We start from the raw sequence: 14,825 nt of genomic DNA, 5'->3' as shown, positions 1-14,825 counted from the left end.
AAAAGTCATCGGAATAACCATTTACAAAAATAATAATAATAATAATAATAATAATTAAAAGAACCTGTAGGAGTCATTTGCTTAGCGATATCCACGTCAAAAATTGACACTTGGATTAACGCCATAATCACAAGAGAGAAACTAAGCGGCAGTAGATTTCTAGGATATGAGATGAACGGTTGTTCTGTTTCTATAAGTTGTTTGTCCTTTATTTCTTAGCCAACTAAGGTAGTGTTTGATAATGACTTAATTAAAAAGTCATGACTTAATTTTGATTGACTTAATTTATTAAGTCAATCAAATATGTTTGTTATTGACTTAATAAGTAAAAAAACAATTATATTAACTTAATCAGACATTATGTTTCTATTCAGTCACTTTCTCCAAACAAACAAGCCCTAAGTCATGTTGAAAAAAGTTCTTATATATATGGGCTCAAATTCAAAACATGGATGTTTTAAATTTTTGGGGGCTTTAGGCAATTGCCTAGCCCAAACATACTATTGGGTTGGCCTTGTGTCAAATCATCCGCTTTTTTTATTCATTTGGAAATGAGGTTTTATAATTTGTATAGAGTTTGATTCAATTTATAAAATGTACGAGTATTAAGATGGGCTTAAATATTTGACAAAGAAAGGATTGATTGTTGTAAGTTTCGGAAACTAGACCAAACATAAGTCATAGCATATACTCCAGGGCAATAACCGGCTAAAAAAGTGTCGTAGAAGTGTAACGTGTATAATATCATCTACATATAACGAGTAGAACTCAATTACTTGGAGTTATTTCATTTGTTAGAACTTCAATTGAGCACCATGGATGTTATTTGGTATTGGTAGTACTATGTTGTACTTTTATGTTATCCGAGCATTTTGCTAGTGAAATACAGTAATAAAATTGTTTGTTGGCGTCTAAAGAAAAAAAACTTATAAGTTTGCACAAATATACCATGGACTATAAGCAGATAAAACAATTGCTTAGAATAGATTATAAATGTTATGCTTATGTCTTCAATCAATATCGTAACCATATAACATGTACCCCTCTTGTGATGCTTTCAGCTATTACATCATTTTCGTATTCAAATATTATATGTCCGTTGAGCAATAACCAGGAACGGAGTCAGAAATTTTTTTATGAGGGAGCAAATTTAAAAGTCGTTTATCATATTTATAAGAGTCATCTCCGATAATGTTAAAAAAAAAAAGAAATTCGGCCATAGCTCGATAATAGAAAATAAACCCCTAAAAGAAATGATATTACGAGCTAATCATGTAAACATTAATGCAATAAACCCAAAATATATAATTTTTTATTAAAGAATTAACTTGCATACATCTTTCTTACATGACTATCATGATTATTATTGATAGTTGTTTGTGTTAAATATATATTAATAATTTGAAAGAAAATATTTTTTCGCATACAGCTACCGTATCAATTTATTACACATTTACACACTTTCTCAAACAAAGAAAAACATTTTCTTCAACTTTTTTATTTTCTGTTAAAAATCAAAACAAATCAAGCTATTTACTCTTCCAATGGAAAGAATTTTCTCAAAACTAATGTTTTGAAGACCAATGACTTTCAAAGGATAGTTTTATGGCAACGAAGATAACATTTGTATGTATTTTTAAGTTATTTTATATAAAGATAAATTACAAATATAACATTTAAATTAAAAAATTATATTATATCAAGATTGGAATGGGGGCAGCTGCCCACACCTTAACTCCGTCCCCGGCAATAACATGAGTAAGTCAAACATAAATGTCAACCCAAATAGTACGAGTAATATTTTAAAACTGAAAAAGAAGTGAAGAGGAAACCATAAGGAACCCTCGTAGTAGTTAACTCAACAACATATATATTCTTCCCCGACAAAAATACTTGTTATTTAGAAAAAAGTATATCACCAATTTAGTGTGTGTAAAAGAAAAGAAAAAAACTAAGAGAAAGATGGGAGATGCAAGAAAGGTGGGAGTAGCCATAGATTTCTCGATTTGTAGCAGAGCAGCGTTACAATGGGCTATCGATAACGTCGTTAGAAAGGGAGATCATCTTATTCTCGTTAATATTCGTCCTGATGCCCATTACGAAGAAACTGAGATGCAGCTTTGGCAAGTCACCGGTTCTCGTACGTTTATTCGATTTTATATATCTACCTTTTGTTTCATATATCCATTAATTGATTCATGATCAAGATATGTGTTTATTTGCTACAAATTAATTAATATCACCTCGATCTGTTATATATTATTCTACATATATACATGCATGATTATGTTTTGTCATATGATACAATTATGAAAATCAGCTCGGCTAATTTTGTTTTAAACTGTTTGTAGCTTAATTAGATCTTTATCATGATCTTTTAATTAGGAGTATTATCATTATGATTACTATTTTCAAGTAATTGTTTTTAACTTAGATATACTTTTGGTCTTTAATCCGTCTTCATTCCATTTGCTATATAATACGTTTAATTATGCCTTGATTAAGATTCTTAGTATGATCTGTTAATGTTACATTCATGTTTGTGCATGTGACTTTAGAAAGAATGATCATTAATTATTACTGATTATTGACTTTTATAAACTATAAAGCCTATTTGACAATTATATATAAGAAGTGATATTCATACAATTATTTTTGATTAATATACTACAATGTATAAATTATATAGCTACCTGTATAAGCAGGTAATACACTTACTGTTGTGGTACATCAATTAAAAAAAATGGTACGAATGTCACTTCTCATTATATATATATGCCCATTGGCAACTATACATTTATTATGATTACGATATTAAACAAGTTGCCGTGACAATTATGCACACTTAATTATGGCAAATTAAGACCGACGACTAAACGGGGCCAAGACTTGGCCTACATGGCTACATTATTATATAGTTTTGGTCTTTGATTTCGACATCTCCCCATTTTTAATGCGACAATCATATATCTTATGTAGACTAATACAATATTATAAGGATAGTTAGTCTTGAGTTTTAATTTGTTTAACTTCTTAACTAAACCAGACCAAAATTACGATATCGAGTAAAGCATGACAATGGATAGGGAAAGTCGAGATGTTTGTTTACGTTACCTAACTAGTAGTATTCTCATGTTTATATCCTAGCTAGAATTTCCTTTGTCTAGTTCAAGATGTTTACTAATTGAATTATTGAAACTAGAAAGAGATAGAAATCATGTTCACCTCTCTATAAGTTGAATCGATCTCGATCTTTACTTTTAAATTTGAAATAATAAGTTTGTATGTTTTAATTACTTCAAAGGCAAATATAAATAGATAGTAGTACCCACTGAATGTGATTTTTGTTTGATTAAATTCTCAGTATGGGAGCAAAAATATGTTAGATGTAAAAGATGAAGATGTGCTAATTATATGTTCATTTGAAGTGCGGTAGTTATAAATAAACATTTTCGTACATCCAGTAATTGATGCATCTATCTTATTTGAGTACAGAAACAATTCAATAAAAATCTAGTTGAAAGATGCATGATTTCTATAGTCGATAATTACCAAAAATTTATAGATTACACTCATACATAACATTCGAGCAATCGGGCCTTACAAATCATGTGTCCTAGAACAATTGCTTTAGTGCCCAAAGGTTAAGACGACCTAGACAAAATATGTCACCTAGTTAATGTATACGCTACAACGTACAAATCAAATGCGTAATTAGTTTGATGTTTAAAGTCATCTTTTGAATTGGAATATTTTCAGCTTTAATCCCTTTGACTGAGTTTCGTGACGCCCATGTCATGAAGAAATACGGGACTAAGCCTGATCCAGAAACTCTAGAAATCGTTGAATTGGCTGCAACTCAGAAAGAGGTACGTACGTAATTTTCCCTTCTCTTGTATGTACTGAATTTACAAATGAATGCTGAAATCATAACATATCCTTGTTGTTGTAGGTTCATGTTCTCCTGAAAATATTTTGGGGAGATGCTCGAGAAAAACTATGCGAAGCTGTTGATAATATCCCATTAGACTGTCTTGTTATAGGAAACCGAGGGCTCGGCAAGTTGAAAAGGTAATCTTATCATTCCCCATCCGTACGTCTTTAATAAAGATTTTTTTGAAGTTTTTGGGTTTATGGATCGATGACATATATTAGAGATAGAATATGTTTCTTGGATGAGATTATTTATCGGGTGTTCGTATATGCAGGGCAATACTAGGTAGTGTTAGCAATTATGTGGTAAATCACAGTTCATGCCCTGTAACTGTTGTGAAGCATGCACATACCTAAAAGCTAGCCTTTGTGACATTATCAATAAGGTGTCATATACATGTATTCGATGTTTGTAACAAATAATCCCTTGTGGAATTTACTGTCAATTTGTTTTGATTTCTTTTGGGTTTGAAATATATGAAGTTGTTTTTCTCATGGTGTATAAATGAAGTATGATAATTTTCTTAGTCCATTTTATGTTTTCAAGTAAAATTTTAAACAATTAAAGTGATTTTCTCTGTTTTATTATAAATAAATTTCCTTGTGAGTTATCCATCCAGAAATACTATACATATGTTTTATCCCGTTTCTTAATGTGAGTTTGTTAGATAACCGTACACACTTTCTAATTCCAATTAAGTGGGCCGGTCACAGGTTTCAATGTGAGTTTCTTAGATAACCGTGCACACTTTCTAATTCCAATTAAGTGGGTCGGTCACAGGTTTCCTTTGAAGGGGTTTATTATGTGAAAGTTTAAGGTTCAAATCACGTAGTCTGCATTATGATGAATTACTGTTACATAACAAATAAGTAGTAGTATTAGTTTTAGCATGTTTGTAATAGTAGAAGGGGTGAATGTGTAAACTTTGATAGAAGTTAGTTACAAGTCGGTTATGTGTGTCTATATAAGTAAGTCCTGTTGCTATAATGAAAGTTAAACATATTTTCATACAAATCTCTCCCTCTCTTCCTATCTTCTGTGATTACAGAATTCTCCTCGTAACAATGGTATCAGAGCCGTCGATTCTTCGACGAGCTTTCGATTCCGGTTACACCTCCGATTGAGATTTCGGCTAGTTGTTGATTCTCTTCCTCCTAAAATCAACGGCGGTTAGAACTCTTGATTCGATTTCTTTTTCGAGAGCCTGTGATTTTGGCCACTTTCTCCGGTGAACTTTTGTTCTCCGGTGACCTATCTTTCATAAATTCTCCAAATTCAGGAAAAAAAATCAGAAATAACAAAAAAAACCCTAAGTTTAGCAATTTCGTCATAAATTCTCCAAATTCAACAATAATCCACTTCAATTCTTCACAAATTCATCTCAATTACTTCAATTCATCAGTAATCCACTTCAATTTCACAAAAGTTTTGACCTAATTTTGAAATTAATCACATATTCATCAGTAATTCACAATAAATAACCTACTTCGGTATAAATCAATGGCGGCTCCGAATTTTAATGGTGATGATGCTGAAGGTTGGAAAAAAAGATGTGAGGAATTCTTTTTGGTTGATGAAACACCTAATAATCGGAAGGTGATGTATGTTGCCATCAAATTTGAAGGCAGAGCATTACATTGGCATCAACTCTATGCATAAACCAGTGGGAAGTCATTGTTGGATATGTCTTGGGATGATTATTCGAGAGCAACCTTATTGCATTTTGGTGAGAAACCAAAATTAGAAGATGAACTCTTACATATATTCAGAATGTATTGAGCAATTTATAACTAACACTTGCAAAACTAGAAGAAGATGTGACAAGACTACAAAAAGAATCATTGATGCTAAAAGAATCTTCTGATGAGATTGAGTTGGTTGAGTGTGAGGAGGAATCAGAAACAAAAGGTATACATTCTAAAATTGATTCTTATTTGTCCTTATACTATGATGATAGCAATTCAGTGTGTTTTGGGAATGAAATTAGAATGAATTTGGAGGTAGAAAATAGTGCACACCAGGTGTTTGATGAAATGCCTGACAGAAATTTGATTGGAATTGGGATTGGATTTAGTGATATCTTTCTATGTATGACTATTTTAAGCAACAATTCAGTGGGTTTTGTGGAAAAAGATGAAGTAAGTTCATCCTGTGCAATTAGTACATGTAAGGTGTTTGATGTTAGTTCTGAAAGAGTTAGTAGTGAGAGTAATGTTGAAATTAAAGCTCAACTCAATGTTAAGTCTGGTTGTGGGAGTAATGATGTGATTGTTGAGCTGAATGATAGTAATAATCTTGTTCTTAAACGTTTTAGAGATCAAATGGGAGGTTTAAGTCATGATATGGTTGTCAAGGGTGGTTGTTGTAGGGTTATGGAATTCCAAGTTTTCAGTGATATTGTGTGTTTTGATGATTTTTGGGGATAAAAATCTCATAAGGAAGAGGTATTAGGTACTCAACTAGCCATTGGTTCATTTGGTTGGAAACCAGGTTGGATTGAAGTTAATAGAACAAAGGATAAGGAGCTAGTTGTGATTAACAATATGTACATTTCTTATCGTATAATGATACGAGATTGCATACTCGTAAAGCGTATATGTTAATTGACGTATCATCAATGAACATATTTGTAAAACGGTATTCTTACCATTTGTTAACTAATTAAGAACAAGTTCTCTTGATTACAACAAAACGATGTTAGTAAAACTTCTTTGGCTGTCGAAATGGGGTTTGGATTGGGGCAAATATGAACAGGATAGCTAATTGGAATTTTATGATTGATATTTTTGAATCAAGACTGTCGAAATGGAAGGCGGTGAGCCTTTCTTTGGCTAGTAGAGTTACACTCATAAATTCGGTCGTGGAAAGTCTACCAATATATTCATTCTCTATTTTTAAGGCTCCTGTTTCAGTTGTGGAAAAGTTGGAAGCCATAACTCGAAAATTTCTGTGGGGAAGTTGTGAGTCGGGTAGAAAGATTCATTGGGTTGCTTGGGAGAGAGTAGCCTCTCCTAAGAAAGTGGGAGGGCTGGGCTTGTGTAAATTGATGGATACGAATTTGGCACTCCTTTCCAAATGGTTGTGGCTGTATAAGAATGAAGCTGATGGTTTATGGAAAAAGGTGATTGACGCTGTTCATAGTACCAGAAGAGGTTGGCATTGTGTTCCGTACAACAAGTATATTCTCGGTACGTGGAATAATATTGTCAAAAGTGTAGAAGAGATCAAAGTAGCTGGGAAAGGCATCGATAAAATGATGAAAGGTGACATGGGGAATGGGACCGATATTAAGTTTTGGATCGATATATGGGCTACTGACGAATTGCTTATGACCAGATATCCTCTGTTGTTTAAGTTGGAAAGGGATAAAAAGGCTTGTGTTGCAGATCGGTTTAATTGGGATGAGAGGGCCTTTAATGGGCCATGGAGCTGGACCAGAAGCCCGTCCACGGCTGAGGAACTAGGTGAGTTTTCGAGCTTAGTTTTCTTGTTAGACGGGGTGAGCTTAACGAGCAGTCAAGACAAATGGGTATGGTTGGGGGGAAAAGATAACGTGATGTCAGCGAGTAATGTGAAGGATCTGATCATTGGCAATAGGGATTTCACTAACAGGTATGTATTTGATTTTTGTAAGTTGGTTCCAAAAAAATGTAATGTGTTTATATGGAGAGCTGCTATGGATAGGATCCCCACCTCGACTGCTCTTCAAGCTAGAAACTGTTGGTTTGATAATCCAGAATGCGTATTTTGTGGGGATGGAATTGAGAATGTCCATCGCCTTTTTTGTGAATGTATCACTGCAGCTAGAGTTTGACAGCATATAAGTGATTGGTGTAAGTCTCCTCCTTTTTTCGTGTTCACTATGAAGGACCTGCTGGAATATCATGAAGTTAAAGGCAAAAGCAAGCTAGAAAAGACGGTTATCAAGGGTATTATAATGATAAGTTGTTGGAGTATTTGGAAGGCAAGAAACGAGATCAAATTCGCAAAGACCAATTGTAATTTGACGAGAATTATTCAAGATATCAAGTCTTTCGGGTATTTGTGGTATAGGAATCGTACAAAGAATAAGAGTTTAACTTGGGAAGATTGGTGTAATTAATTTTAAGTTTGTATAATTCTTGTATAGTTACCGCCGACGATTTGACGGGGTGTTTGTGAATAAAAGTTTACTTTTCAAAAAAAAAAGTAAAACTTCTTAGAAGCTTCCCTGTTGCAAGACTCATCTCCCACTAGTCGATCTCAGTCAGTACCTCATCAGCAAAAAACACTTTAAGGACTAATTCCCCTAGAAAATACCCAATGCAAAGAACTAGTCTTGGATACGCCGTTTATTTAATTCTACCATTTTATCCAAACTTTACACTTTTAACCCTCTAAAATTAAAAATAGTAACATTACATTAGTTCATTAAGAAAAAAACATTACATTATTTAAGAAAAAGAAAACATTACAATACTTAGATTAAAAAAAACCACTTCATCAAAAAATAAGGAGGTTATTAAAAACCATTTACGAGATGCGCCATATATGTTCCGTAAGATCAACGAAGAGCATGATGCACATGTTGATCTCAAAGCTCCTTGCTGCTGGTTCGTTGGTGAACTGTCATCCTTACCTCGAACGTACACTCAGGTAAGATGACCGGATCGTTGTCGTCGCCTTCCTCGAATGAGCGCTTATGACATATCCCGCGTCTTCAACCTTCATGTTATGCGATATAACACACGCGTACATTGACGAGTGTACGCGTCAGGTTACAACTCCGGTTTCGTATACGTGGATATACTTGAAGGAGACATGTTGTTCATTACGATTTGTGTATACAAAATGTGTTTTGGTATTAATATATCTAGATATATAAAAGAGTAGTGTGAGTTTTTGCATAAAAAGTGTATGTGAACGTCATTTTAGGTGATTTGGATATTCTTGATTTTGATTTGGATGTGAAAGACCATAAGTTATTTTTAGTATATGAAACTATTATGGATTATATTGAGCAAATAGAATAAAACAGGGCTTAATATATAATAACTTGGGCTGATATCTTGTTGCCCCGATTATATATCTGATATCTTGTTGCCCCGATTATATATGCTGCTCTGGGCTTAAGCCCATCTAGCCCATAGCCAAGTCCGGCACTGCGTTCGTGGGAGTGAGTATTGGAACTGTTGATACAAGTCTTCGAGAAACATACTTAAAAACAAATGTATAACTTGAAAATGACTCATGGTGAGTCACGAAAGTTTTACGGACGGAGTGTGGGGCCGGCCGGGTTGGATCCCTGCTAAGCATTAAAAAGATGTGTGCCTTTTTCTCTTTGGAACTTAAACTTATTCAAGGGTCCGATTTAAACAAATCGTTCTCCATGTTCACTCTGTCTTTGATTTCTCTTTAGTTATTGGTCTCGGTCTACAATTTTACTTTCTTTAGTTTCCTCTATTATGTATGTTTTAACTAACTTCTTGCTAGCTTCTCATATTAATAAAATTTCCTTAATGTTAAAAAAAAAGAAGTTATCGGTATTTAATAAAGTTTATACCTTAAATAGATCAAAGGCCACAAAAGTAATTACGTAAACAACGATTCCCGAAAACCTTACACATGCGTATATTATTGCAACTTTACATGTGTTTCACCACACAAATTGTCCGACAAAAAAAACTGACACATTTGTTAGTTACTTATAAAAAGAAGAAAAAAAAAACATAAGCGCATGCATATGTATCGTACATAAGAGAAATTCGGGGAGGAAAAAAAAAAGAGAGATGGGAGACGCAAGGAAGGTCGGAGTCGCGGTAGATTTCTCGAAATGTAGCAGGGAAGCGTTGCAATGGGCGATCGATAACGTTGTTAGAAAAGGAGATCATTTGATTCTTGTCAATGTTCTCCCTGAAGGCACTAATTATGATGGAACCGAGATTCAACTATGGGAAGCTACCGGTTGTCGTACGTTATTTATATATAATTGAAATCAAATAATCGCGTACCTTTTATTTTCAATAGCTTCGATATTAATTCATGATTATAAGTTATTGCCGTTATCTATGTCTAAATGATCATGTTTCATAAGATGATCGACTACGTATGAATTTTTAAAAGCGGCAGACAAAATCGACTTTTGTTTGTATTTGTTTGTACGTACATTCGATGTTGATCTACGATCGATTTTCTTTTCCTTTTTTACATAAATTTTGTCGAGGAGTTGTACTTGAATATGCTTCTAAATCAGGGGCAGTTTGAAAATGAGGCGTCATTACATGAACCAAACGGCCCGTTAGTTTTTTCAAACATTTGAGATAAAAAACTTCACCATATAATGGTGAAGCCTTCAACGTACACTGAACAATAAGATAATGACTATGACCTGTTACAAATATCGTGAAGAATATATTGTTCGATCTTGATCGATTTCTATCAGCCCATTAATTAGATTTGAGTCCGAATATTGACTTGAACTAATTAATCTTTGATTTCGAGTTTTCCCATATTTAAGTCATCTTAGAGAGGGATTACATAATTTTGGGGATTTTGTTTACTAGTGGTTCTGAAAATATATTAGAAAAAAATTATGGTGTTACTTGACTTAATTAAATTTGCTGTTAAATAAGTTTTAAAATTCAAAAATGTACAGTTTAAACAAGACGGACGATTTTGATATTCAGGCCGATACACGATCATTGCTTGATATTTTCACTTTTTTCAGCTTTAATCCCTTTGGCTGAGTTCCGTGATGGCCAAGTCGAGAAGAAATATGGAACTAAGCCTGATCCAGAAACGCTAGAAATCGTTAGTTTGGCTGCAACTCAGAAAGAGGTAATGTCAATTTCCTGTATCTCGTTTTGAATAACATATTAATATTGCTAAAATCGATCATAATATGTACATATATATGCAGGTTTGTGTTCTCCTCAAAGTATTTTGGGGAGATGCTCGAGAGAAACTATGTGAAGCGGTTGATAATATCCCCTTAGACTGCCTTATTATAGGAAATCGAGGGCTTGGCAAATTGAAGAGGTAATCACCAATACCAAAATCCGGTCTTTAATCGAGATTTTCAGTTACTTTTTATGAACAACATAAACACAATAATACGGAGTAATCAATTTAACGTCAGGACTTTGACGTAATTTTGCTTGAATAATGAGATTAATTATAGTATATTTTTGTTTGTTTTTTTAATATGCAGGGCTATTTTGGGCAGCGTGAGCAACTATGTCGTGAATCACAGTACATGCCCAGTAACTGTTGTGAAGCCTGTACATGCGTAACTCAGTCTTTGTGGTCCAAATAAGAGATATCGATTTCATAAATAATGTAATTGAAGTTAATTTGTAACAAATAATCCCTCGTCGAATATTATTGTCTATCTTTAATTACTCATCTTAAATTAAAGCATCAATTAACGACTTAAGGTAGTAAGGGTATATTTGGCAAAAGATTTTAAGAGTTTATTTCAAAAAATTTATCTTTTAATTTTGAATTTTTATCATGTTAAAAACTTTGTTTGCGACCCTATTATTACTTATTAAATTTTCCATACATATTTATGTACTCGTCATTTTTCTAAATTATAAGACTTAATTTAAAGTAATTTACTTGAGACAGTCGAATAATATCTAAAGTCTATGATTGTGTACGACAGATGTAGAATACTATAAAATGATGGTGTATTACGATCGAGTATAATAATAGGAGTATTAATTATTGTTTAGTTCATTAGGAGCCGTCGCCTTGTCAAGTAGGTTAGTTGCATTATTATCGTTTATATAATAAAAATAAAATAATTAAGCACCCAATGTTATCTTTTTATATGTTCCATGTGTGAGAATAATTGTATATAATTAAACACCCAATGTGACATATATGAAGTATTAGATATTACATGTGCGATTAAAATAATCGTCAACTGTACATGAAAATATGACACGCATTACTTTAATGATTTAGAGATGATTTTGTACTCTTACTAATAGCATACATGATCACATGAAATTCTTGCTACTATTAATCGAAATATAGCCCATAGATCCCAAAGCCCGGCCTAACCGGGCCCATAGATCCCGGAGACCGCCCTTACATCAAAGAGTGTACAATCCTCTAGCCTCACATACGCGCGTATATATAATTGCAACTTTACAAGTGTGCCACCACATGAATTTATTCCCCCGACAAAACAACACCACATTTGTTACTTATTTATAATATAAGAAATAAAAACATTAAAGCACAAAGCGTGGGTATACATATATATTGTGTTTAAGAGATCAAAATTTAGGGAGTAAACAAGCAAAACCAGAGATGGGAGAAGCAAGAAAGGTGGGAGTAGCGGTAGATTATTCTGAATGTAGCAGAGTAGCGTTGCAGTGGGCAATCGATAACGTTGTTAGGAAAGGAGATCATCTTATTCTTGTCAACGTTCTCCCTGAAGGTATTTACGAAGATGTCACCGAGATGCAGCTCTGGGCAGTCACCGGTTCTCGTAAGTTATTTATTTTCATTCTATCTCACGTACCTTCAATTATTTCATCCTTTTTGATTCACGATGATCATTTCTTATATATGGCCGTTTGATTTGTTTTCGGTTTGACTTAAGTTATAAAATTTAGATATGAACAATATTATTAACTAGCTAGCCGTGACAAAATTATGCAAGAATTTATTATGCTTTTACAAAGTAAACTTATGCAAACTAACTTAAACGGCCGGGCTAAAATCCCATTTGATATATATTTTTCTTTTTTTTTCAGCTCTGATCCCTTTGACTGACTTATGTAACCCCCATGTTCTTAAGAAATACGGGACTAAGCCTGATCCCGAAACACTAGAAATCGTTAGTGTGGCTGCAGTTCTGAAAGAGGTATCTATACTTTTTCCCTTTTCTCGTATCGAGTTACAAAAGATTAATATGCTAAATTTATAAAATGTCTCCGGCCGCAGGTCGATGTTCTGATGAAAGTCTTTTGGGGAGATCCTCGAGAGAAAGTATGTGAAGCCGTTGATAAAATCCCGTTAGACTGTCTTATTGTGGGAAACCGGGGGCACGGCAAGTTGAAGAGGTAATCAACTAATCACTCTGAAAAACGCTATCTATAGTCCTAAAGGTTGTCTTTAATTAGCATGTATAAAAGAATTATACAATCACCTCTGAATTTTATGATAAAAGTACAACTATTTATTCATGAAAATAAGAAAACTATTTAGCAAGACCCAATCAATATATACACTCCACCCTAATAGGGATTTTTAATAATTAGTTTCCTAACTTTTAAACTAGCCTTAATTAGCATAATAACTTATTATTAAGTAGCCTTAAATAAGTAATCTTCAACAGTATAACTTATTTACACAAAACAATCATAAGTAGCTTAATTAATGTCAAAAGAAGTTAATCTTTGACGGTATAACTAACTATTGATGGGCGTATGTCGTTTTTGTATTTGCAGGGTCATTATGGGTAGTGTGAGCAAGCACGCCGTGAATCACAGCTCATGCCCCGTAACTGTTGTGAAGCATGCGCATCATACCTAAAAGTCTTTGTGGCCAGAAATAACTATGTTTGTAACAAATAATCGCTTGTGGAATTTATTGTTTCTACTTTGTTTTGTAGTCATTTGCCCTGGATTTAAAACATTTTAAAGTTGGTGTTTTTACGGGTATAGACGTTGATTGGTAATTGTTAGCGGCATTTTCTGTTTTCCTCAAGTTCTTGTTAAGATTATATTGAAGTAATTGCCTGTGTTTTTTTACAAAAACTCCATGTGTTTTCTAGATCCAAAATTAGCACATATATTCTTATTCTTTTAGAACAGGAAACTATTTTACTTTTACTCATAAATTACACGAATATCTAATATAGAATATCTAATATGTGATTTCTAGATGTCGTGAGTATGGTTCCTTTCATTGTTTAACTATTAATATAACAAAGGCCTCTTATATATCTAGAGTTAGAGAATAAGCTCAATATATAGATGGGATCTTTCCCTATAATTCTTGTAATTATAAAAAAAAAATGTTTACAAGCTTTAGTACAAGTGTTTAAAAACTTTAGTTCAACCTAAAGAAGACCATGTATAGTTTTTTTTTTTTTTTTAAGAACCGAATATCGGGAGACCTAGCATAAGTCTGCGCTACAAACTCCCCTCGAGAAGCAAATTCTTATTTAAACACTGGAAGAAAAAAATGTTACTTTATCATGGCTCTAACCTGAAAACTTGGAGAGCTCCACCATATATACCTGACAGAGTGACCTAACGGTCCTGACCTTATCATATCACATAAGTTGACACTTTAAAATCAAGACTACGATATTAACGAATTGAAAATGTAGCGTGGTACAACGGGCCATTAACTATTAAAGAGTTGTTACTAAACGTGCTTTTTTCAAAAAAAAAAAAAAATAATGTTGTAGTAGATTGATTTATATACATCAATTAATTAATTAATTAATAGTAATACCAACTAGAAGGATTGGTATATTTGTGGGAAGTAGGGCCTATTGGCCTGATATTAATGTTAATGGCCGTTCAAAAACAAAAAAAGAAATAAAATAATATATTATTAACTACTGGTACGTTACAAAGAGGGAATATCTAATCTAAATCATATGCTAATCATGAACGAAAAAACATCTATCAGAAATCCATACAATCATACATCATCAACTTAACATGTAGTCGAACGATATTTATTGTACACCATCAATCTATGCTTTAATGTGATTGACAAGCGGTGGTGTAGTGAAAGTGTAAGAGAAAGTAAACGCGTAAAATTTGAACGATGAAGAAATAATAGATATACCCCGCAACCATTTTAACAGGAGAGCCGTGAAGCCCATCCAAAGACAGACTTAAACAATAGATAATACTATTCGCAACCCAGAATAGGA

The 14,825-nt window shown here is 33.2% G+C and overlaps 3 protein-coding genes across 3 annotated transcripts; all 3 read left to right on the top strand.

The window, feature by feature from the left end:
* The first annotated feature begins 1,814 nt into the window (after positions 1-1,814).
* On the top strand, positions 1,815-4,465 carry LOC122578771 (universal stress protein PHOS32-like). The gene is made up of 4 exons (XM_043750803.1): positions 1,815-2,140; positions 3,760-3,869; positions 3,953-4,071; positions 4,209-4,465. The coding sequence occupies exons 1-4, from the start codon at positions 1,963-1,965 to the stop codon at positions 4,288-4,290; spliced, it is 489 nt and encodes a 162-aa protein (XP_043606738.1). The 5' UTR covers positions 1,815-1,962; the 3' UTR covers positions 4,291-4,465.
* Positions 4,466-9,675: 5,210 nt separating this feature from the next.
* LOC122580564 (universal stress protein PHOS32-like) lies at positions 9,676-11,254 on the top strand. Its single transcript, XM_043752835.1, has 4 exons — positions 9,676-9,883; positions 10,641-10,750; positions 10,833-10,951; positions 11,124-11,254. Exons 1-4 carry the CDS (start codon positions 9,703-9,705, stop codon positions 11,203-11,205), a joined length of 492 nt encoding a protein of 163 aa, XP_043608770.1. The 5' UTR covers positions 9,676-9,702; the 3' UTR covers positions 11,206-11,254.
* Positions 11,255-12,105: 851 nt separating this feature from the next.
* LOC122579559 (universal stress protein PHOS34-like) lies at positions 12,106-13,631 on the top strand. Its single transcript, XM_043751748.1, has 4 exons — positions 12,106-12,416; positions 12,685-12,794; positions 12,875-12,993; positions 13,381-13,631. The coding sequence occupies exons 1-4, from the start codon at positions 12,236-12,238 to the stop codon at positions 13,463-13,465; spliced, it is 495 nt and encodes a 164-aa protein (XP_043607683.1). The 5' UTR covers positions 12,106-12,235; the 3' UTR covers positions 13,466-13,631.
* Positions 13,632-14,825: the final 1,194 nt, after the last annotated feature.

Source organism: Erigeron canadensis, chromosome 8 (genome assembly GCF_010389155.1).
Source record: "Erigeron canadensis isolate Cc75 chromosome 8, C_canadensis_v1, whole genome shotgun sequence".
Lineage (NCBI taxonomy): Eukaryota > Viridiplantae > Streptophyta > Magnoliopsida > Asterales > Asteraceae > Erigeron > Erigeron canadensis.
The sequence above is the reverse complement of the archived record's forward strand: the minus strand, read 5'-3'. Positions and strand labels throughout refer to the sequence as shown.